General features: G+C 35.6%; 1 protein-coding gene across 1 annotated transcript; it reads left to right on the top strand.

Annotated features, from left to right (window-relative positions):
• Positions 1-4,702: 4,702 nt before the first annotated feature.
• Positions 4,703-22,599, top strand: HELRODRAFT_190821 (hypothetical protein; the record flags this gene model as incomplete). Its single annotated transcript, XM_009015483.1, has 29 exons — positions 4,703-5,202; positions 5,264-5,523; positions 5,950-6,268; positions 6,380-6,435; positions 6,658-6,951; positions 7,165-7,443; positions 7,635-8,060; positions 8,208-8,369; positions 8,786-8,940; positions 9,300-9,426; positions 9,646-9,765; positions 10,535-10,720; positions 13,046-13,126; positions 13,844-14,191; positions 14,309-14,476; positions 14,739-14,809; positions 14,896-14,991; positions 15,049-15,178; positions 15,393-15,637; positions 15,737-15,854; positions 16,027-16,374; positions 16,576-16,684; positions 16,906-17,069; positions 17,173-17,454; positions 17,696-17,874; positions 18,009-18,300; positions 18,488-18,765; positions 18,987-20,833; positions 22,373-22,599. 28 exons carry the CDS (start codon positions 4,703-4,705, stop codon positions 20,292-20,294), a joined length of 7,101 nt encoding a protein of 2,366 aa, XP_009013731.1. The 3' UTR covers positions 20,295-20,833; positions 22,373-22,599.
• Positions 22,600-22,904: the final 305 nt, after the last annotated feature.

A 22,904-nucleotide genomic window follows, 5' to 3' on the forward strand; every position in this document is an offset into this window, starting at 1 on the left:
TCATCTCTGTGTGTATATGATGGATATAAAAATAATTCTATACTCCCTGACTCACGATCAATCAACTTCATCGTGCATTTTGAGCCTAAACTGAGCCTAACCAAAAACAATGATATGATATTTTCTTTAGGACACACTAACGATGTTATAATGTGAACAATAACTCTTGACGTGGTTTTTTGGTCTTTAGGACGTATTTAAATTGTTTTTATAATAATAATAGTGATAATAATAATAATAATAACGGTAATAATAATAATAATAATTTTTTATTATTATTATAATTTTTCGTAATAGTAATTAGTTTTGACAGCTTGGTATCTATCTACATTACCCACTAATAGTAGTAGTAGTAGAAGTAGTAGTAGTAGTAGTAGTAGTAGTAGTAGTAGTAGTAGTAGTGGAGGCATCAGCAGCAATAGTAGTAGTAGTAGTAGTAGTGGATGCAGCAGCAGCATTAGTAGTAGTAATAGGAGTAGTTGTAGTTGCAGATGGAGACATTAGCGTCTGATAGCGACAGTTGATGTTTTCGATATAGTCACATTAAGATTTGAAAAGGAAGACGTCTGGTAAAAATTTTATAGGTTATTTTTCACACAAGCCTATCTATTTAAAAATGGCTCTGCTTAAAAATAAGATGGCAATGTAAAAGAAGAACATAACATACCCTTGTTAAAAAGTATTGTGACAACTTTTCTTCTCATTCTCTCGCTCTCTCTTTCTCTCTTTTTCTCTCTCTCTTTCTCTCTTTTTCTCTCTCTCTTTACATCTATCTTTCTATTTCTCTCTTTCTCTCTCTCTCCTTCTTCCATATACATATAATGTACAATACAATCATTATATAAAAATAATTTCTTTTCATATCATTACACACTTATTTATACAAAATGAAACAATTTTTTTTAAATCAAATGAATAAATTTAAAAAAAATAATAACGATAGAGGTAGAGGTAGATGTCAAATTGATGAACATGGGAGCGCTCAGCAATGCACGCACACACATGTTAGGACATTTGCATTAAGCTCAGTGGGATATTAGCAGAATAACTAAATCAACGTGTGAATGTACATTTTCATTCATTCATTCATTCATTTATTCATTCATTCATTTATTCATTCATTCATTTATTCATTCATTCGGCCTTTGGTTTATTCTTGCGTTCATTCGTTCGTTCGTTTGTTTGTTTGTTCAAAAATAAATATACTAATTATTTATCGGTACCACTTCCAGTTAAGCTCATTTTAATATTTGTGCGTGTTTGATTCAGGTGTGCTAAGTTTGTGTTTGTCGTGTTATGACGTGTGTGTTGTGTGTGTGTGTGTGTGGTGTGTGTGTGTGTGGTGTGTGTGTGTGGTGTGTGTGCGTGCATTTGTTACAGGGTATATTTGTTAGAGTATGTGTGCAATGTATTTGTTGGAGTGTGTATTGCGTGGTATTTTCGTACGTTTGCATGGCGTGTTTAGTTTGCATTTGCATTGTAATGAGTGTTGATATGTCGTTGTTGTAGCAGCTGCGGTTACTTCTGTCGTCAACCTGTTATGTAGCTACTGTATGTGTTTTTTGTTTTTGACGCGTGTTTTTGAAGCACCACACGTCGATTTTTTTGTGTGTTGTTGCTGCTGCTGTTGTTGTTTCTGTTGTTTTTGTATCAAGGTGTGTATGTGCCGTGTGGTGAGCGCACGTACAAACACGACGCGACACGATAATGGTGTGGTAAGCAATACAGGTAGACGAACAAGCAGGCATTGTGTGTCGGGTAGTTGGTTAGTTAGTTTGTACTAGTTAGTTGTTTGATCTGGACTCTTTGCCGGTTGTCAACGCACTTGTGTATGTGTGTTAATTCATAAGTAATAAATAAAATAAATTACAATAATAATAATAATAACCACAATAATAATAATAATTATTATAGTCCTGAGTACATTAAACTATTTGGAATAGTTCATTTCGAATAGTTCTGTTTGCTCATTTGTTTGTTGTTTGTTTGTTTGCTTGCTTCTGAATATATGGACGTGTGTGAGTGTTCAAGTATATTTTTTTGTTTCTGTCTCTTTCCCTCTCTCTCTCTCTCCTCTCTCTCTCTCTCTCTCTCTCTCTCTCTTTCTCATTTTTTCTGTATGTATATATTATTTGTGTGCGTGTGTTTGTTAGTGTGCTAGTATTATCTATTATGTATCATGTGCCTCACGGTTATGTGTGTGTGTGCGTGAACAGATTCAACATTGTATGTTTGTGTTTTATCGCAAGTGATGCGGGTACCTGCTAGTGTACTCATCACATGCAAATATTTGTTTGTATTTCCAGTACAGCAGAGTATTAGTGCAGTACGAACGGCGTGTACCATTTATTTATCTCTGCCTTGTCATCTTTTTCGTGCCTCTGTGATGATTTCAATTGAAACATCGACATACATTTGTATACAAATTTATTGTATTGATGCGAATATGCGTGTATATTTCTGTGTGTATTTGTTTATAATTTGTATAAATTTGTACCTATTTGTAAAAATTTGTATAAATGTTTATAATTTTTGTATAGATTTTTAAATATATGTATACATTTGTGTATTTTTGCCTAGATTTGTACATATTTGTTTGCCTTTGTATATATTTTGTTTAGATTTGTATATACTTCGTACAGATTTGTATAGATTTGTATCTGGTTGTTTGGAGTTGTATTAATTTTGTATGCACTTGTGTGTTGCACTTTTGTGTTTGACATGCATTCTTGAGAACCTGAGGTAATTGGCGCATTCAATACTAAACGAGTCCTGATTAAACAAAATGGAGGGCTAGTGTCACGTGATGAGGTCACGTGGAATACTACAGGTGAAAAAAGTTTGCGTGCGTATGTGTGAATTAGACGTCTATGTGCGTCTGTGTGTGTGTGTGCGTGTGTGTGTGTGTGGGTGTGTAAAAGTGTAAACATTTTTGGTTGTTTTGTCATTTATCTTTATGCGTGAGAGTGTTTTGTTGTTTGTATGATCAATGTGCTTGTGAGTGCCGTTCATGTGTTTATCCCAAAGTGTGTGTGTGTGTGCGTGTGTGTGTTTTTTTTGAAGTGTGTGCGTGTGTGCGTGCGTGTGTGCGTGTGAGTGTGTGTGTGGTGTGTGTATATGTGAGTTAGAGGAGCGTATATGCATGCATTCATGCTCTGTTTTATATTGGTTTGAGTCTTGATAACATGGCGTGTTCTTTGATTGAAAGTGCAATTGAAACACGCCAATGTGCTGTTCTCACTGCTTAGCCTTCATTCATTTTAGATGTACCTCATAATGTCGTTGACTGTTGTTTACGAGTTGATGTTGTTGTTGTTTTTTTTTTATCTTGTTGCACTGTTGCATGATTTGTCGTTGTAACTTTTTGTTTTGTTTTTTTAGCCTGCCATGTTTTAGTTAACTTGTTGCAATGTTGTTGTTGTTGTTGCTGCTGCTGTTATATTGTTAATATGTTGTTGTGCATTTTGTTGTTGTTTTTGGTTGATTGTTGCCGTGCTGTCTTATGGTGTTTTGTTATATTGTGTATGTTGTTGTTGTTATTGTTGTTGTAGTTTTGCAGTTTTGTTGTTTTTTATATATTATCTGTGTGCGTGCGTGTGCGTGTGTGTGTATCGCTTGTTTGAGAAGTCTGGTCTCATCATATTTGGTGTAACAGCGTGCCAATTGTCTCAATTTCTTCAGATGATTTTCGATTATTTATTCATCTTTTTCACGATAATAATAATTTTAAAAATTGAAATAAAATTTATTTATCCTATTAAAAGTGTTTAAAAACTTGAAACATCGTTTGAGATTCATGGAAACAAAACTTAAAAAAAAACAACAAATTGAAACAAATCCTATCATTGGTAAAACAACATTAACTACATCAACAAAACAACATTAGTGGCATTAACAACACAACATCAGTTGCAGTAACAATGTAACATTAACTATAATAATTAAGCCAACATGTTTACTTACATACATAGTCATATACCCAATCATTGCGTGCCAATTGTCTAGTGAGTAGTGCTCTACTGCATTGGAGTTGTTGTTATTAATGTTATTATTGTTGTTGTTATATTATTACTGTTATTGTTACTTTTAGAGATTTCACTCCTTTTCATTTCATTGCTTCTGATCATTTGTTATTACAACATTCTTTCGTTGTCATTTCGTTCGAGCGCACGCACAAACAACACACGTACACTCACAAACAAACACACACACACTTATGCATACACACACACACACACACACACACACACACACACACACAGATACATACATACATACATACATACACATACATACATACATACATACACATACGAACGTGTACATAGGTACATGTATACAGACTTCTAATATGTTAGAATATCTTGAAATTCTACATAACCGTTTGACATAAAATATCAGAAGCGCTTTTTATTTTATGCTTGTAAAATACCATAATAACATATATATATATATATATATGTATATATATATATATATATATTTATATAGATCTATATTTTTTATTATATATATATATATATATATATATATACGTGTGTGTGTGTGTGTGTGTGTAGTAATGATAACATCAATAGTAGCAATAACAATAATAACTGAAACGAAAGTCCGCAATATATGTAGAATGACAATGAAACAGTAACCCTCTATGTTGTGATTCAGTTTTATTAAAAAAATTTCTCTCAGCATAAAAAATGCAGACATGAATCAAAACCACAAAACTTTTTTCATGCTGATAATGTCGGTCGCCATAACTCGACAACGACAACTGCAACAAAACGCCGTCGACAACTACATTGATAATATCAACAACATTAAAGTCAACAACAACAACATCAACGTCAACAACAACAACAACAAACTACATGGGCCGACATTCACATCAGATTTTCCTAGCGAAGTAATTTCGCCGATTGATCGCCAGACATCAGTTCATTGCTCGGCTTTCGCCACTCCGAGCCCGCACATACAATGGCTCTGGCTTCGAGAGTCAAATTATGAAAATCAGCGCGACACTGGCGCAAACAACATCAACAGCAACGACATCATCAATGGACGCATCAATGATGACGACGATGATGACAACGACGATGATGGCGATCTTAGTAATGATGATGACGAAGTCAGCGCTCAAATTTTTAGCGCAAATAATGTTGAATATGGCCGGGAGGGAGAGTTGAAAAAAAGTTTCCAACTGTTCGAGTTGGTATTTTTGGTCATTTTTAAATAATTTTTTTTAGATAAATTAACAAAAAATTTTTAGAAGCTGTTTGAACATTCAAATACGAAATCAAGTAAAATTAAATTTGCTACATTTTAAAAGTAAGTCATGGAAGCCGGTATTGAAATCAGACTTCCTGCAACAACACAACAACGGAACATTGGTGGTACCGAGTTACCGAGCCAACAATGACGATCGAATCCAGGATAGCGACCTAAACAGACTGCAAGTCTACAGGGTTCGTTGTGTGGCATCTAACAGGATTGGGATCATCGTGGGTCCCGAAATAAGGATTAGAACTGGTTGGTTCAAAGTTTTGTAGTTGGCTGTTGGTTGTTTGGTTGGTCAGTTTGTTTGTGGCTTGTTTGACAAGATGGCTGAAGTTTGAAAGATTAGTATAAATGACTAAGTTATGGTGTATTGAATGTTTGATACTAAATAATATTAAACCAATCAATCAATCACACAACTCAACCACTAATCATCCTTCAACTAACCAATCAAGGAGTAAACCAGCCAATCAATCATTTAGCCAACCAATCAATTATTCAACCAACCAACCAATCAACCAGCTAACCAATCATTCAACTAACCAATCAATCAATTAATCAACCAACCAGTTGACGTCATACAGTATCAGAAATACAACCTTCAACTCGTTGACGTCTTCACTAGCGTCAACAGCACCGCCATCTTTGTTTGCAAAGTCAATCCATTTTTCGCGGTAGATTTTGTCCACGTGATCGCATGGCGGGAAAATAATGGGCGGGAGTTTCGCGTCGGTAATATTGATAATGATAAGTTAGAAAACAACGATATTTTTCATGATCATCATCAGCACCATAACGGCGATATTGATGATGATGAAGACAAAAAAGATAAAATAAATTACGAAAAAGATGATAACAGTAATAGAAAGACCATTAGCAGAAATTACAATGATGGAAGATATAGCATTCTTGATAATGGGGATTTGAAAGGAGCCAGGTTGTACATTAGAGAGGTCAAAAGGTCAGACAGCTACAGGAAGTTTATGTGCGTGACCAGGTGAGTTCGTGGAAAACTTTAATTTCAATTTATCATTTTGATAGCTGACTGTTTCAAATGGCGATTTTTGTAACTTTTTAACAGTTTTAATCGTTTGAATTTTACTTCAAGAAATATCTTGACCGGTGAAGAGAAGCAGAGCGATTACGCCAACCTCATCGTCGTCGGTCAGTCTGGTTGTCAGTCTTCTTCTTCTCGCTGTTATTCTTGCCGCCAATGCTTTTAATGTTGTAATGTAGTTGCTTCACGATCGATGCTGTCTTTGGTGAGAATGTTCCTATAGCTGGAGTAATGAATTTTCCGTATCAAAATTTATTGCTTATCAATTTATAGACATTCATATCCAGCTTTATAATACGACAATTATTTATTTTTCTGTAAAACTTCAGACTCAGCCAACTCAGCTCCAAAAATAGCGGAAGCAAGTGGCTCAAAGGTTTGGGTTGTTGAAGGTGCCAGGGCTGAACTTGCGTGTGCCGCCTACGCTCATCCCCAGGCGCAGTATCGCTGGTCCAAAAATGATGGGACGCTGGGGAGTTCGGTGGGTGCAGGTCATAAATACAAATTACTTGGTGGCAATCTCATTGTTGACAATGTTGAAGCTGCTGATGACGGTCTATACAGGTGTCTAGCGGAGAATTATATGGGACACCAAACTATATCTGTTCAGCTGAAAGTTTACGGTAGGCTGGACTGTTTATTTTTATCGATTGGCTTTTTCCAACTGATTTTTCATTTGTTACAATTATTATTAATAACATTACGACAATCGTGATAATGATAATGGTGACGCTCAACATGCTGCTACAACTCCATGACCAACCGTCGCCAAAATTATTTTTTTAACTATTCATTATAATAACAACCATTTTATTTCAATTTCAATACGGTGACAGCGACCTTGAAAGTTCACACCCAGCCTCACGCACAGTTTGTAGACAGCTCGAAAAATGCCTCCATTACGTGTAAAATAACCGGATATCCGGTCAAATCAATCACGTGGCTCAAAGATGGACGCCACATCGTAAAAAGGAATAGGATTAGTGGAATAAATAACGAAACTTTAAGAATTAGTGACGTCACGAGAGAGGATGTAGGGATGTACCAGTGTGTAGTGATGGGCGGCAAGGAAGAAAGGGAGGTGGTGCAGGCTTCCAGTCAACTGACTTTGGGATGTGAGTCTATCAACTTTTTAAATTATCTCTTAGATATTATTGATGATTGAAACTAAGATTCTTTCTGAACGTCAACGAAATCTCGACTTGTTTTATATTTCATTATATTTCATATTTATTATATTATATTTTTTATTTATATTTCAGCATTATATTTATATTATATTTTATATCATAATATTATATTTCAGCATCTCCGCCATACATTATCAACCGATTGACCGACCAATTTGTTGAGCCTGGAACGAGAATCTCGATATTTTGTACCGCTGTCGGAAGCCCAACTCCAAAAATATTTTGGTACGTCGATGACGAATCGTTGGCCAATGGAAACCACGGCGAGAGGATTGTTGTCGGAAGTTTGACGGGGCTCCACGCATCTGCCGAGCGACAAACGAGTTTCGTTAACATAACAAATGTCAAAGTAGAAGACGGTGGTCGAATGCGCTGTGTTGCAAGGAACAAAGTCGGCATCGATTCGCAGGAGTCGACGTTGAACATCCGCGGCGTGCCGTACGTCAAACCGATGAAAAATGTAACAGCCATTGCAGGCGGACAGCTGAGAATCGTCTGCCACGTTAGCGGGTTCCCTCTCAAGCAGATTTTGTGGAAGAAAGGTTTTGGAGTTTGCTGTTGCTGTTGCTATACTTAGTGTCTTAAAAATGTTGTTGTTGTTATTTTCGTTAATGTTGTTAATCTTGCTAACTACAATAAGGTACATTATGTTTTTTATTTTGAAAAAACTTGATGCCCAATTGTGTCAGGCGTTGTATCTCTTCCGACCAATCACAGACAAGCAGTTTTTGAAAACGGCACCTTATTGGTTCAGCAGGTGAACCGCAATGCTGACGAAGGTTGGTATTGGTGCAAAGCATCCAACGTTATGGACCAGGGCATGGAAAAGAGGGTGTACGTCAGAGTTATTGGTGAGTCAGATGGAATGATGAATGTCTGTTTGTTTGTGTGTTTGTTTGTCTGTTTGTTTGTTTGTTTGTTTGTTTGTTTGTATGTTTGTTTGTTTGTTTGTTTGTATGTTTGTTTGTTTGTTTGTGTGTTCTAGTTTTATCAATCCCGTAATTATTGCTTTGTTGGTGTACACCAAGATTTTTTATTAAATTTTATTTCATTTGATGTAGTATAAAATATTTGCACATTAACCTGTTCAGCTTTAGATGTACGTTAACCTGTTTAATTTATTCATTCATTCAAGTTTTCGTTCATCCTTAGTAGCATTTATTTTTTTCATTCATTCATCGTTTCATTCGTCCATCTTTTTCATCCATTCTATATTTCATTCATCCACTTTCCACTCATCTATTTGTCCATCTCTCTTTCAAATTAGAACCTCCGTCAGTCGATTCGTTCACATTTCCGCGAAGAAAGCTGGGAGATCGAATTTCAGTGTCGTGTGTGATGGGCAGCGGTGACCTCCCGATGACCTTGGAGTGGCGCAAGGACGGTGACGTCATCGATCAAAACCTCGAAGTGAAAGTTCAGGTTAGTGGTGATGATTATGATGATTGGCATTATGGTGATGATGGTGGTGCTGCTGATGATGATTATGATGGTAGAAATGGTGGTGATGATGATGATGATTGCGATGGTGGTAGTGGTGATGGTGATGATAATGAAAATAATATTCAAATGTTTGCAGTGAAATAAAAAATATATGTAACGTGATCCCGACCAGTTATTCCATTGTGGTATCCATTCGACCAATCACGTAGCAGTTTGTTTGCGTACCAAAAATCAGACAACCAATCAAATTACAATTTGCCTCTCTTTTTTTTTACAGCAATCAAACAACCAATCGCAGCAGAGTTTTTTTACTTATTAAGTTACAACCAACCAATCAGCAATCAGGTCCATATTCCAGTTTTCTCTCCATCGAATACGTCACACCGAGGCACAACGGAAACTACACATGCATCATCAGCAACGAAGGTGCATCTAATAACTACACGTCGTATCTACATATCGACGGTTGGGTTTCTTTTCCTTAATTTATTAATTTGAATTATGACATTATCGTTCACACATAACACATTCATTTATTCATTTACGTTTATCCATTCATTCTATCAATCTATCGTACATTCATTCGTTCATTTATTTTTGTATTCATTCATTTATTCATTCATTCATTCATCCATTCATTCATTCATTCATTCATTCATTCATTCTTTCTATTTTTCTTTCCAGTTCCTCCATCTTGGCTGACTGAGCCACAGGACCTGCGGGTCGTCCTCAACCAGCCCGCCATCATCGACTGCCAGGTATATGGCGACCCACAACCTAGAGTTCTCTGGAAGAAAGCCACGGGTGAGTTAATTTCGACAAAATATATCATTTAATTATCGTAATAATTAATTTATATTTCAAATTAATCTGTCATTTATTATATTATGTTTTAATTAAATCGGTCAATTATTATCTTATATCTCAATTGATTCTGTCAATTAATTCATACGTTGTCAGCAGAGATTAGCCATAGTACAAAAATTCAGTGTAATTTGACTGTGGAAAGTTATCGAAAACCCAATTACAAGATATTTGCTATAGAGACAGACAGGCAGACAGACAGACAAACTTGACCTAATTTTACTGCCAAAAAGTAATTTGACCCAATTTTACAACCACAAATTGATAAATTTAAAAGGTAAAAGTGAATGACATTAGCCAGTCTTACCCATTCACGCTTGATTCAATTTTATTCGTCGTGTCAACGTTACGTGTAGTTTTCTACATAAATTTCTTAGGATCGGTTTTATCAAATTGATAGACAGATACAATGACAGATAGATAAAATTATAGATAGATACATTGTTAGACAAATACAATGATAGATACAATGGTAGGCAGATACAATGATAGATAGATACAAAAATAAATAGATACAAATACAATGATATAAACTGATACAATTAAATAAATAAGGCTTCCTTTTTAGTTTGGGTAATGTTACAAGTTTTACATCATTTATGAGGGCTTATTTAAAATAAACTCCTCAGAAATTGTTGTTACCCAACTTAATTCCATATTATTTTGGATGTTAAATAAAATATTTTATTTAATTTTATCGTTCCGACAGCCGGATTGACAAGCTCCTACCAGGATTTAGACTACGACGTCAATGGGGGTCAGAATATCCGGATACTCGAGAATGGGAGTCTATCCATACAATCCGTTTCCACTGGGAATGCCGGCTACTATTTATGCCACGCAAGCAACGATGTTGGAGCTGATCTGAGTAAAGTCGTTCAACTTGAAGTTTTGGGTTCGTTGGCAAATTTTTTAATATTATGTTTTCATTGTTATTTTTTGTATTTTATTCAAATTGTTTGGTGGTGTGTATGTGCGAGTAGAACATTTTCACATTCAAGTGTGGTTTTTCTGTTTGTTGCTGCTTATATCATTTCATCAAACCAAACCCCCATCATCGTCGTCGTCGAGATAGTTTTGAAATTAGAAATCCTTCATTACGCCAACTCAGCTCAGCTCCTCTTTTGGCTGTCTTATTTATTCTTTCCTCGTTTTCATCATCATCATTTTTACTATTATCGCTTTTTTTTACGTCATTATCAACATCATCAATCCTCATCTTTATCATCTTCTTCTTCTTCATCATCGTCGTCGTCGTTGTCATCATCATCATTGATATTGACAACGACGAAATCCTAATCGTTGTTACCTATCCAACGTCGTCGTCATCCACACCGACATCCATGAACTACAAAATATGTCATCCCATCGTACCAATCAATCACCATCACACGCCCTGCCATAAAGTATTGCAGACAGCCAGTACAAATATAATACAGAGTGCTTCAATTGTTAATAATATGACAGCACTCCATCTTAAGTGACGTTGGATTGCTTATTTATTGTTTTGCCGGGCAAACAAATGTCTAGAGACAAATTGATAGACAGCTACAACAATGATAGACTGATACAATGATACAGATACAATGATAGAGATAGATAAAATGATTGGTAGATAAAATGATAGACAGATACAATGATACAAAATGATTGATAAATGAAATGATAGACAGATACAATGATACAGATACAATGACAGAGACAGATACAATGATAGAGATAGATAAAATGATAGACGGATAAAATGATAAACAGATAAAATGATAGACAGATACAAGGAGTGTATATTTAATGATAGACAGAACAAAATATAATGAATATAGCAAAAAAGATACTAACCAAATGACAAAACACAGCAAAAAATTATAAAAATTTATAAAAAATGAGAAAGTTATTAAAAAATAATACATTTTGTGTGTTGTGTGAGTGAGTACATGTGTGTGTGTGTGCGTGCATTTATGTGTGTGTGTGTGTGTGTGTGTGTGTGTGTGTGTGTGTATACAGCCACAATGTGACACGCATTTATGCATACGTACGATACGACAGATGGACCATAAAATCACACGCGTGAGCAATACTTAGGTAGACATCCTCAATAAACTTTGCTTCTTTTTCTCTATGACTCTTTCTTTTTCTTTCTCTCTCTCTCTTTTTCTCTCTCTTTCTCTCTCTCTCTCTCTCTCTCTCTCTCTCTATCTATCTATCTCTCTTTCACCCTATTTTTCTTATTCTTTTTTGTCATTTTATTTGTCTCACATACTCAACAAACAAAAAATTTAGGGAAGAGATAGAGGGAAAAAAAGAGAAAACTAGAAAAAGAGATGGTAAATCTGTGTGTGGTGTGTCTGCCAGTGTCTATACTTGTCTGCTTGTATAGATACGGAGGAAAAGCCTGTGTATAAAAATATATATTAACATACGCAAATATTCTGACTGTATATATTTTCACGCATATGCAAATGCGCTTAGCGTAGCGTGGTGCAACACACACACAAACACTCACACAAATACACACACAAACACACTCACGCACATACTCACACACACACACACATACATATAAATACATTCTAATTACTTTATACGGAGTGCTTTGGATTGTTTTGAGGGTTGAAGCTTCTTGTTTATATTGATTACCATCAAATACCTTGGGACCCACTGCTTATGTATATATGATCTTGCTTGTTCATACACACACACACACACACACACAAACATACATACACACATACATACATTCAGTCATACATACATACATACGTACGTACGTGCGTACATACAAAATGATTAATACCGTCATGATGAAATGTTGATCAAAATAGGTTCACATCTAAAATGGGCTCATAGATATTAATCGAAACGAAATAGGCCTAGGTAAAAAGATACATACAGCTACGCACGTACATACATTCGTACATTCATTTATACATACACACACACACACACATGCATACTTACAAATACAAATACGATGTATGTTCTTACATAATATGTTTATACAAACACATCTACAGGATATCATTTTTTATGTATGTTAAAAAGTTGAAAATAATTCGACTTGTGTGTGTATATAAGTGTGTATTTGTTAATTTATGTGTGTATAAGTGATTATTATCATTACTATTACTGTTGTTATTATTGTTATTATTATTAACAACCGGAATAAGTTATTATTATTATTATTATTACTACCAATGTTATATTTCTACTTCCAATCCAGAGCCAGCTTCGTTCAGCGTTCACGAAGCAAACGTCAGCGTCGTCAAAGGACAGCGGTCCTCTTTGGAATGTGTGGCCAGAGGTATTATTATTATTATTATTATTATTATTATTCCATTTATTATTATTGTTATTTATATTTTTATTATCACCACTTGTTAATTTTCCTGAATAAAACTAAATTTGGATTGTTATCATTATTACTATTATTATCGTTACTATTATCAGTAGTTGTAGTAGTCGCAGTTGTAGTAGTAGTAGTAGTAGTTGTTGTTGTTGTTGTTGTAGTAGTAGCAGTAGTAGTAGTGACAGTAGTAGTATTTTAAAATTCTCTATTTAGTATTTCTCATGTGAATTTGCGTGAAATTATTATTATTATTATTAATATTATTATTATAGTTGTTATTATTTTTCGCATCGTCGTCGTCATCGTCGTCATCACCTAGGTAAACAATCATGTAATGGATATATATGAATTTCTCATTGAATGATAATGACGTCATCGTCATCGTCATCCTCATTTGTTATTATATCACGTGTGGGTTGTTATTAACGTGGCTATAATAATAATTATATTTAATCGTAATTAAATTATAGGGAAAATTGATTTGGTAACTTGTAACACTATTAATTAGGTAATAATAATAGGTACTTATACGGTTTTAATGGTAAATATTTTTTACTATTTTACAACTTTTAAAATTACAAAATAAAAAAATCAACAAAATACTCTCTTAATTGCAATTTATAATTATTTTTGAAAAATAATAAATAAAAATTGAGAATTTAAATTTGGCAGGCGATCGGCCAATCAGCGTAACCTGGACCTTCAACTACAACGGTAATGATTGGACGAGTGACCCAAGGTACCAAATGACTGAATTTGTAACTAAACAAGGTCAAGGGTCAAGATTAACCATCGATCACGTGCTCAGAAATGATTCAGGCTTTTACGGTTGCATGGCTAAAAATAGATACGGAAGTGACGTCACTAGCATTCATCTGTTGATAATGGAAATTCCGGATCCGCCAACCGACCTTGTCTTGATATTTATCGGTCCGGATTGGGTTGATTTAAAGTGGAGCCAACCTTTTGATGGGAATTCCCAACTTTTGGAGTATATTCTAGAACTGAAGAAGGAAACAGGTTGGCAGGCGACATGCGTTAATGGTAGCCAATGATAGGTTGAATGTTGACAATCTTGTTATGATAATAGTGAAAGAGATTCTACTGATGTTTATGTTAATTTTATTTTGTTGCCAGATTCGTGGGATGAAGTTTACCAAACTGTAAACGCCAATCCAAACCAGCAAATCGCCAAACTGACCGAGCTTCGACCCGCCACAGCTTACGAGGCCAGGGTCAAGGCTATAAATAAAATTGGAGTGGGAAAACCCAGCGATCCAGTTTCGTTTACCACTGATGAAAAAGGTATTTATGACAGGAGTTTTTGAGAACAATGATGATGAGAATGATGAGATATTGATTATGATGATGATGGTTGTAAAATGATGCCGATCGTATGATGACGATGATATTGATGAAGATGACCGTGATCAGTATGTTGCTGTTGCTTCAACTGCTGCTGTTTAAGCTGCTGTTTCAGCTACTGCTGCTGATATCAATAATAATATTCTAACGATGAGTGAAATGAATAAGATTGAAAATTTAAGTTTGGTTATTTCCATTTCAGAGCCCTCCGCTGCCCCCACCAACGTCACACTTCAATCTCTGACGTCACAATCTTTGTTGGTCACGTGGACTGTACGTTTATTTATTATTCAAATTATAAATATAGTAATTATAATCACAAATAATTATAAAATTAAAATATAAAATTCCATCTCTAGGAAATCGATCCATCCCATCACAACGGCCAACTTCTAGGCTATCAAATTGCATACAAAAAAACAAATGACGTCACTGGCCAATACAATTACGTCATGGTTAGCCTTGAAGACATTGATGATCAGCAGCAACAACATCAACATTTCCACACACAGGCATACCAGCCGCAGTACGCTTTGAAAAATTTGAGCAAGTACACAACCTACTCCGCCCACGTGACTGCTTACAACAAAAAAGGAAGAGGCCCTACTTCCGGTGACGTCATAGCGGTTACCTTGGAGGATGGTTTGTATTGGGAGGATGGTTTTTTTACGTAAAAATCTTTTGAATATTCATACTAATGTACGTTCATGCATAAATTAAACAAACATGTATATTATAATGTTATAGTACTAAAAATACAATGAACGGAGAATTGCAAAATTTTTTACACAAAGATACAATAAATAAAATTAACTTTTGTTTCTTCTTTTTAAATTTTTATCAAATTTGTCTCCAGTACCCGACAAACCACCTCAAAAAGTTTCAGTGACGAGCCCAAATTCTGAATCCCTATTGGTCAGCTGGTCCAACCCACCATCCAATCACATCAACGGGATTTTAATTGGCTATAAAGTGATGTATAGGATTATCGGTGGTGATGAAGATGATGAAGAAAACGGTGATGATAGTGATAAAACTGGAAGGATAAATGTAGCCACAACTTTATTTTCTAGCAGTGATGACATCGGCGATGATGATGATGTCAGCAGTGATGATGATGATGATGTCAGCAGTGATGATGATGATGATGTCAGCAGTGATGATGATGATGATTTTATCATTGTGATAACAACTGAGAAGCATTTGAAGATAAACGGATTGAAAAAGTTTGGGAAGTATTTGGTGAAGGTGAAGGCCGTGACGAAGGCTGGTGACGGAGTGGCAAGCAGGCCTGTCAGGGTTCGAACAATGGAGGATGGTTAGATGAGCTTTGATGATGATGGTGATGAAGATGATGGTGATAAGAATGATGGTGATGAGGATGATGAGGACGATGATGATACTGATGGTGAAGAATTTCACAATTTTATGATTTTCAAACAATTCTTTTACGCAAACGCAGCGAAACGCAAACAATTTTCACCCAACAGCTCCGGACAAGCCACTGCTTATAAGAACCTACCAACTCAACAAAACTTCCCTCCTGATTTCCTGGGCCCCACCTAAAAATCCAAACGGCGTCCTAATTAGCTACACCCTTCAGATCAAAAACAGCAACAACAACAACAATAACAACATTCAAGATAACTCAAACATCACCACGATAATTGTTCATAGCAGTAATAACACTTACACGTTTGCGGGTTATTCTGCCGGAAGTCAGCAGTTTGTAAGAGTGGGAGCGTCTACGAAGGCGGGAAGTGGGGAATGGACGGATTGGATTCTGATGCAATTAAACGGAAGTGAGAATGAGAAGGATGATAAGGATCAACTTATTGGTGAGCTTGTCAAATTTTTAACATTTTAAAAAATGCTCTCAACGCGTGTTTAGTTGCACAGCGGTTTTGTAACTAATTTTAAATTGAAGCTAAATTTTATGATGAAAATATTTATAAACTTAGAAAAATGATATTATTAAATGTAATAACAATTGTAATTTTTTTGATAATGGTAATTATAATTATTTTAAATGTATGCAGGGGCAAAAATCGTGACCTTTGGCCAAGAAGTGACCAGCCATTGGTATAAAAAGGTCTCATTTGAATGTCTGGTCATAGGCCAGCCACAGCCAACTGTCCAGTGGTTCAAGTACGTTGTTGTTGTTTGTGGCGGTTGTTGTTGCTGATGTCATTGCTGTTGTTGGATACATGTCATTTTTTGTGGTTGTTGTTGTATTGTTGTTGTTTGATATTTTTAAGAATTAGTTTTTATTAGACATTTCTATCATGCCCGTGTACGTGTGCTGTGATTATTAATAAAATATTTATATGGATATAGGAAAAAATAAATTGTTAAATTAATTTCTACAGAGGTGACACCAAGATTGATGTTTCTATCAGCAACAAATATTATCTGATGCCAAATAATACCCTCATTATTTTCGATCTGACTGGTTCAGACGCGGGCAGTTACAAGTGCCAAGCAAAAAATAGTCACCAATCAGACGAAATCGTTCACGTTTTGAATTTGAGAGGTTTGTCGTTATGCCATTTATAATATTTATTATTTTGTAAGTTTAAAGAATAAATTTTTCAAATACTAATGATTAATAATAAATGCTAAACTTTGCCTAACAGAACCGCTGAATCCTCCAACACTGTCATTGGTCGAATCAACAGCCAATAAAATTCAAATAAATTGGCAAACATCAAATATAGTCAATAAAATTAAAAAATTTAGACTACATTACAAAATACAAGACGACTCTGAATGGAGAACGGTCGACCTTGAAGCCGATAAAAGGTCACATATCATTGGCCAATTGGAATGTGGGACAAATTATACATTGTATTTAGAAGCACTGTTCAGGCTTAAGAAAGTAAGGACGGAGTTATTCACAGTAACTACAAAAGGCACAGGTCAGTCACAATTTAACTCGTGTCATCTTCATCGCCGTCTTCATAAGTTTAATTTTTATTCATCATCATCATCTTATCAACAGAACTCTGCCACCATGCATTATAAATTATCGTCGTTTTCAACATAAAAACCGTTAAATTCATCACCATCTTCGTCATCACCAACATTTTCTGTCATCAACATCATCGCCATCAACATCATCGTCCTCATCATCACATCCTCATATCCCTCACCTTCCAGAACCGATGCCACCCCATCATCTCAGTTCGGTGGTCCAGCATTACAACAGCACGCATGTGACCTTGAACTTGACCTCTTGGGGACCTCCTGAATGCCCCGTCAGCTCGTTCGATGTTTACTATCAAGTGCCGGAACAGGGTGGGTGGGCTATGTTCGACGTGCAAATCTTCGATCACAAGGTGAGTTCAGACTACCGAGTTAAAAAATATTAAAAATGTAGTTAAAATATTTTATTATTAGTCAGTTAATTGATTGATTAATTATAAATTAAATTAATAAAAGTAATAAGTAATTTAAAATAAAAAATTGGCAGCATCCTCAAGTATTGGTTATTCCACTGAAGGATTACAACGTACACATCAAGGCCCACAACAACATCGGCTCAACGGATTCTTACGTTTCCCTGACAACAAAAGATGGTTCCAACCAGAACCTCATCAGAAGGCTGGGATCAACCACATCCTCCTCATCAGCTTCCTTCTTTTCGGGTACGATAATGAAAAAGTTGCACATCATCATTCCATCCGTTGTTGGATTCCTCGTGGCTGTTGTCGTGTCGGTTGTGGCTGTCGCTCTTTTCTGCAAGAGGAGGAGTAAGTTGAAAGGTGGTGCCACTTGTAAATACTCTTAAATTAGTTATAAATTTTTATTTTTTAGAATATAATCGTTGTTGTTAGTATAAATAATTATCTGGCTAGCTGCTGTTGTGGTTGTCACAAATCAGTTTATGATATTTATAATATGCTGCACTGTTAAACATTGAGAGCTTAACTTAATTTCATTCTACGACAGGCACGAAAGTGAGTAGATGCGATCCATACACTGGCGACATCATAGTGCTGAACGAGGAAGATGGAGAAATCGTCGTCATGAAACAAGCTTCCAACAGCCGAACAAACAGCAGCCACAGCGTCAACAACAGTGCTACCGGCAGTAGCAGCAGCAACAGGTACCAAGCAAACGGAAGTGCCATTCAAAAATCAAAAAAATTATCCAAAAAAGAACGGAAGCGTCTGCTGAAAGCTGTTGGATGTGACGTCATAATTACAGGAGAGGAATCTCACTTAAGGGTAAAAATTTACGTTTGCGCGTTTCAACAGTTTTCATTTCGTGATTGGTGTTTGATTTTGTTGATTTTCGGATGAATTTTCAAAACAAAAAATAAATAAATTTAAATTTTAAAATTCCAAAATTGTTTTTTATTTTATCTTTTTTATGTTGTCAACATTGAAAGACATGCATCATGTTAAATTAAATAACAGCAATGTGTTCTCCTCACAACAACAAACAGCAGAAACGCCGTCAGAAGACGAAGGATGGCAAGATGCACACCTCCATATCGCAGCAGGAGTGGTACGTCAGCTTCCCGCGCGACGGACTGCCGGATGGGAGCGAGTTTGTAGTTTCGAAACGTTCGTCGGAAGATGTCACTCACGTTTTGGATCTGAAGTCCCATAATCGTGGAGAAAACGTCGATGATGTGATAAGTGGTGACGGAGAAATTTGCATGAACGAAGGAATCTACGGTCAACGAAGCCCAAACTGTGATGGCCTGAATGATGTTGAAGATCATCATATTCATCAACAAAACCAGCATCATAATCATCAACCTCATCATCGTCGTCATCCTCACCGTCACTCCCGATCCGTAGCATCACTATCTCCCACTCCCACTTGCATCCATCAGTGCTACACGGGATCCTCGCCTGGAATTGCAGTCCGCCAGCCTACGAACCAGCCGACAATGCAGTCTGCTGTCTGTACTGAAACTTTGAACCGTTGTCGATGTGAAGCCACTGATGACCAACAATCCAGCAACTACTACCACGTCATCATGCCAAACAACGCTGATGAACCGACGCCAACGACGACAATCCAGCGGCTACAACAAGCGCGCTCGCCACAAATTATTCCTGCTTATTCAACATTTCAACCTCAGCAAACAACTGCTCCGACTCAACGACAGCAAATTCTACCAACATCTTCTGGTGGTTCAGACCAAACCTCATCTCAGACTTTATTGTATCCGTATTCTACATTGCAGATACATCAAATACAGCCACAACTGCTGCTACAAAAACAGCAGCAACCGCAGCAACTACTGCAACTACCACATTTACAACAACCACATCTACAGCAACCACAACAACTCCACACATGTACGTGTGGCGACGACGATGTCGACGAACAATCAGCAAATATTTCAGAGCATTCCTCGGAACGAACATTCAACTCGGAAGACGCTAATCTTTTTCCTCCCCCTCCTCCATCACACATCTTAAATCAGCAGCAGCAGCAGCAACAACAACAACAAAACCAACGACCTCAACATCTGAATCAACAAAACCAGCCACAAAAAATTTATTCATATTTTCCGAATCAAACACAACTCGAACTTACTATTAACCAACGACAACAACAATCACTTGAACAACAACAACAACAACTGCCATTTAACTCAATCTATCAACATATATCTTCGTCACAGCAACAACAAACACAACAAAATCAACAAGAGTATCAGCCACAACAACCACAACAAAATCTACCTAATAGAACGACGCCGTCTATTTCATCGTATCACTACAGCATGGTTTGATGGCGACCCGTAGCAATATCATAAATAGTTATAATATTATTTTAATTAATATTAAAGATAATTAGTGTGATATTATGATAATTAGTATTAATTAATTAATTAATTAATAAGTTAATTAATTAATATAAAATGATTAATTTTTCTTAAATATTAGCAGAGATTTTTCGATTTTAAACACTATTTAACGTTTAACGAGTTGTTATTAATTTATAACCATATTTCCTATTAATAATTAATCACAACTACAAAATTAATTTATTTAATTATTATTAGGTTAACAATTAAAATAATTAATTAATTAATTTTTAAATGTGTAATTATAATGTGATCATATGCTCTTGTGTTGTTTTTCTAATTTTGATTTACTTTACTTTCATAAGTATTTATGCCATATAATAGCGCTTATAATAATGTAAAATATTAATATATGTATGTGTGTACATTTGTGTGTGTATGTGTGAATGTATGTATCTTTATAAGTGTAAATGAGTGTGTATGCACGTATGTGTGTGTGTGTGTGTGTGTCTGTCTGTCTGTATGTATGTATGTATGTATTATTATTATTACGGAAATTTATATACAGCGCTTTTTTATTGTTGAATCTCAAAAGCGCTACTAAATCATAGACAAATAAGACGGACATTCATTGTGCAAATAAATAAGTTTTAAGTTGACTTCGAAATTGTAAATATGATAGGTTAGGGTCACGTAAGTATGGAAGTAAACCATTCCAAACAATCGGGCCAAGAACCACAAAGTTGCGGGAACCCGTCACCAACTTTGTGGTCGGGATAAAAAATAAATTGCGCTCGGTTGATCGGAAGGAATATTTTGAAAAATGAGATTTGTATGATTCCAATCTATCGATGAGGTAGGGAGGTGCTGTATTATTGACACATTTAAACATAAAAACTGCCAACTTGAAGGAAACACGTTTTTCAACCCTCAACCAGTGCAACCTATTCAAAATAGGCGTAACATGATCGAACCACGAACCACCCAAAACCAGCTTGGCCGCACGATTCTGTATTGACTGAAGCTTTGAAAAAGACCTTTTGGTGACACCATAAAAAAGGCCATTGCAGTAGTCTAGTCTGGAAAAGACGAAACCAAGCTTTGAAGAACAGACGTGTTTAGTGATTTTTTGACATTGCGTAATAAACGGAGTTGGTTGAAGCAGACCCTCACTACATTATTAATATGTAAATCCATCTTTAGGTTTGAGTCAATAATAACTCCAAGACTACGGACAGATGTGGAAAATTCAATGATGTCATTGCCGACACTGATCGATGAAATTTTAACCTTCGACAGCTGCTGCCAAGAACCAACCGGTAATATTTGTGTTTTAGATTGATTTAACTTTAACTGATTCATACTCATCCAAGATCCAATTTCGATGAGACAATCAGTCAGTTCATTCAGAGAAACATCAATCGAATCAACAGGACAAGAAACCAATAACTGAATATCATCAGCAAAGGCGTGGGAGCCGAACTCATATTTTTGAATGATATCAAAAACATCAGCAGTGTACATAAGAAACAACAGAGGTCCCAACACAGATCCCTGGGGGACACCAAACGATAGTTTGTTTATGTCAGAGAAGGTGTTGTTGTAAGAAACCTGCTGGGTGCGGTCTAAAATATAGGAAGCGAACCACGATAAGACTGAATCAGAGAGAAAAAAATTTGTGGAGAGTTTATACATGAGACGAGTATGATCGACACAATCAAATGCAGCACTCATATCAAGTAATGCTAAAAAAGAAACGCATTGACTGTCAACTGAAGAGAACAACTGGGAGAAAATATCAATGAGTGCAGCTTCTGTGGAAAAATATTGACGATAGCCGGATTGATTCTTTGGCAACAAATTGTTTTTGTTTAAATGCTGTAACAATTGTTTGATAACAACTCGTTCAATGACTTTAGAAATGAATGAAAGATTAGAGATAGAACGGTAATTTGATACAACGTCGTCGTCCAAATTTGATTTTTTTAGAAGTGGGGTTATAATAGCATGTTTCAAAGGGTTTCAAAATTACAATGTATGTATGTATGTATGTATGTATGCATGTATGTATGTATGTATGTATGTATGTATGTATGTATGTATGTATGTATGTATGTATGTATGTATGTATGTATGTATGTATGTATGTATGTATGTATGTACGTATGCATGCATGTATGTTTGTTTGTATGTCTGTCTGTCTGTATGTATTGTACATATATATGCAAGTCTAATTTTTTTGTGATTATTTTTTTAATTTAAAGTTGAATAAAATCAGTCGAAAAAAGAGTTCAGTTGATGTTTTTATCTCTCAAATAAATAATCTCGCTTCTTATATCTATCTACCGAGTGAGTGGGGAAAAGTTGTGTGCACGTGTGTGTGTCTGTTTGGTTATGTGTGTCTGCTCGTGTGTGCGTGTGATAATAATAATAAATAATAATAATAAATAATAATAATGAAATAATAACAACAATAATAGTAGTATAGAAAAGAAAAGACTGTTCAATATTGGTATTGGTCATAGTGTTATAGCATGTTAGAAAAACGTCAACACTTAACGAGTATTTCAGTAATAAAGAGCTCTCAGAGAATCT

The sequence above is a fragment of the Helobdella robusta genome (assembly GCF_000326865.2).
Source record: "Helobdella robusta unplaced genomic scaffold HELROscaffold_16, whole genome shotgun sequence".
Lineage (NCBI taxonomy): Eukaryota > Metazoa > Annelida > Clitellata > Rhynchobdellida > Glossiphoniidae > Helobdella > Helobdella robusta.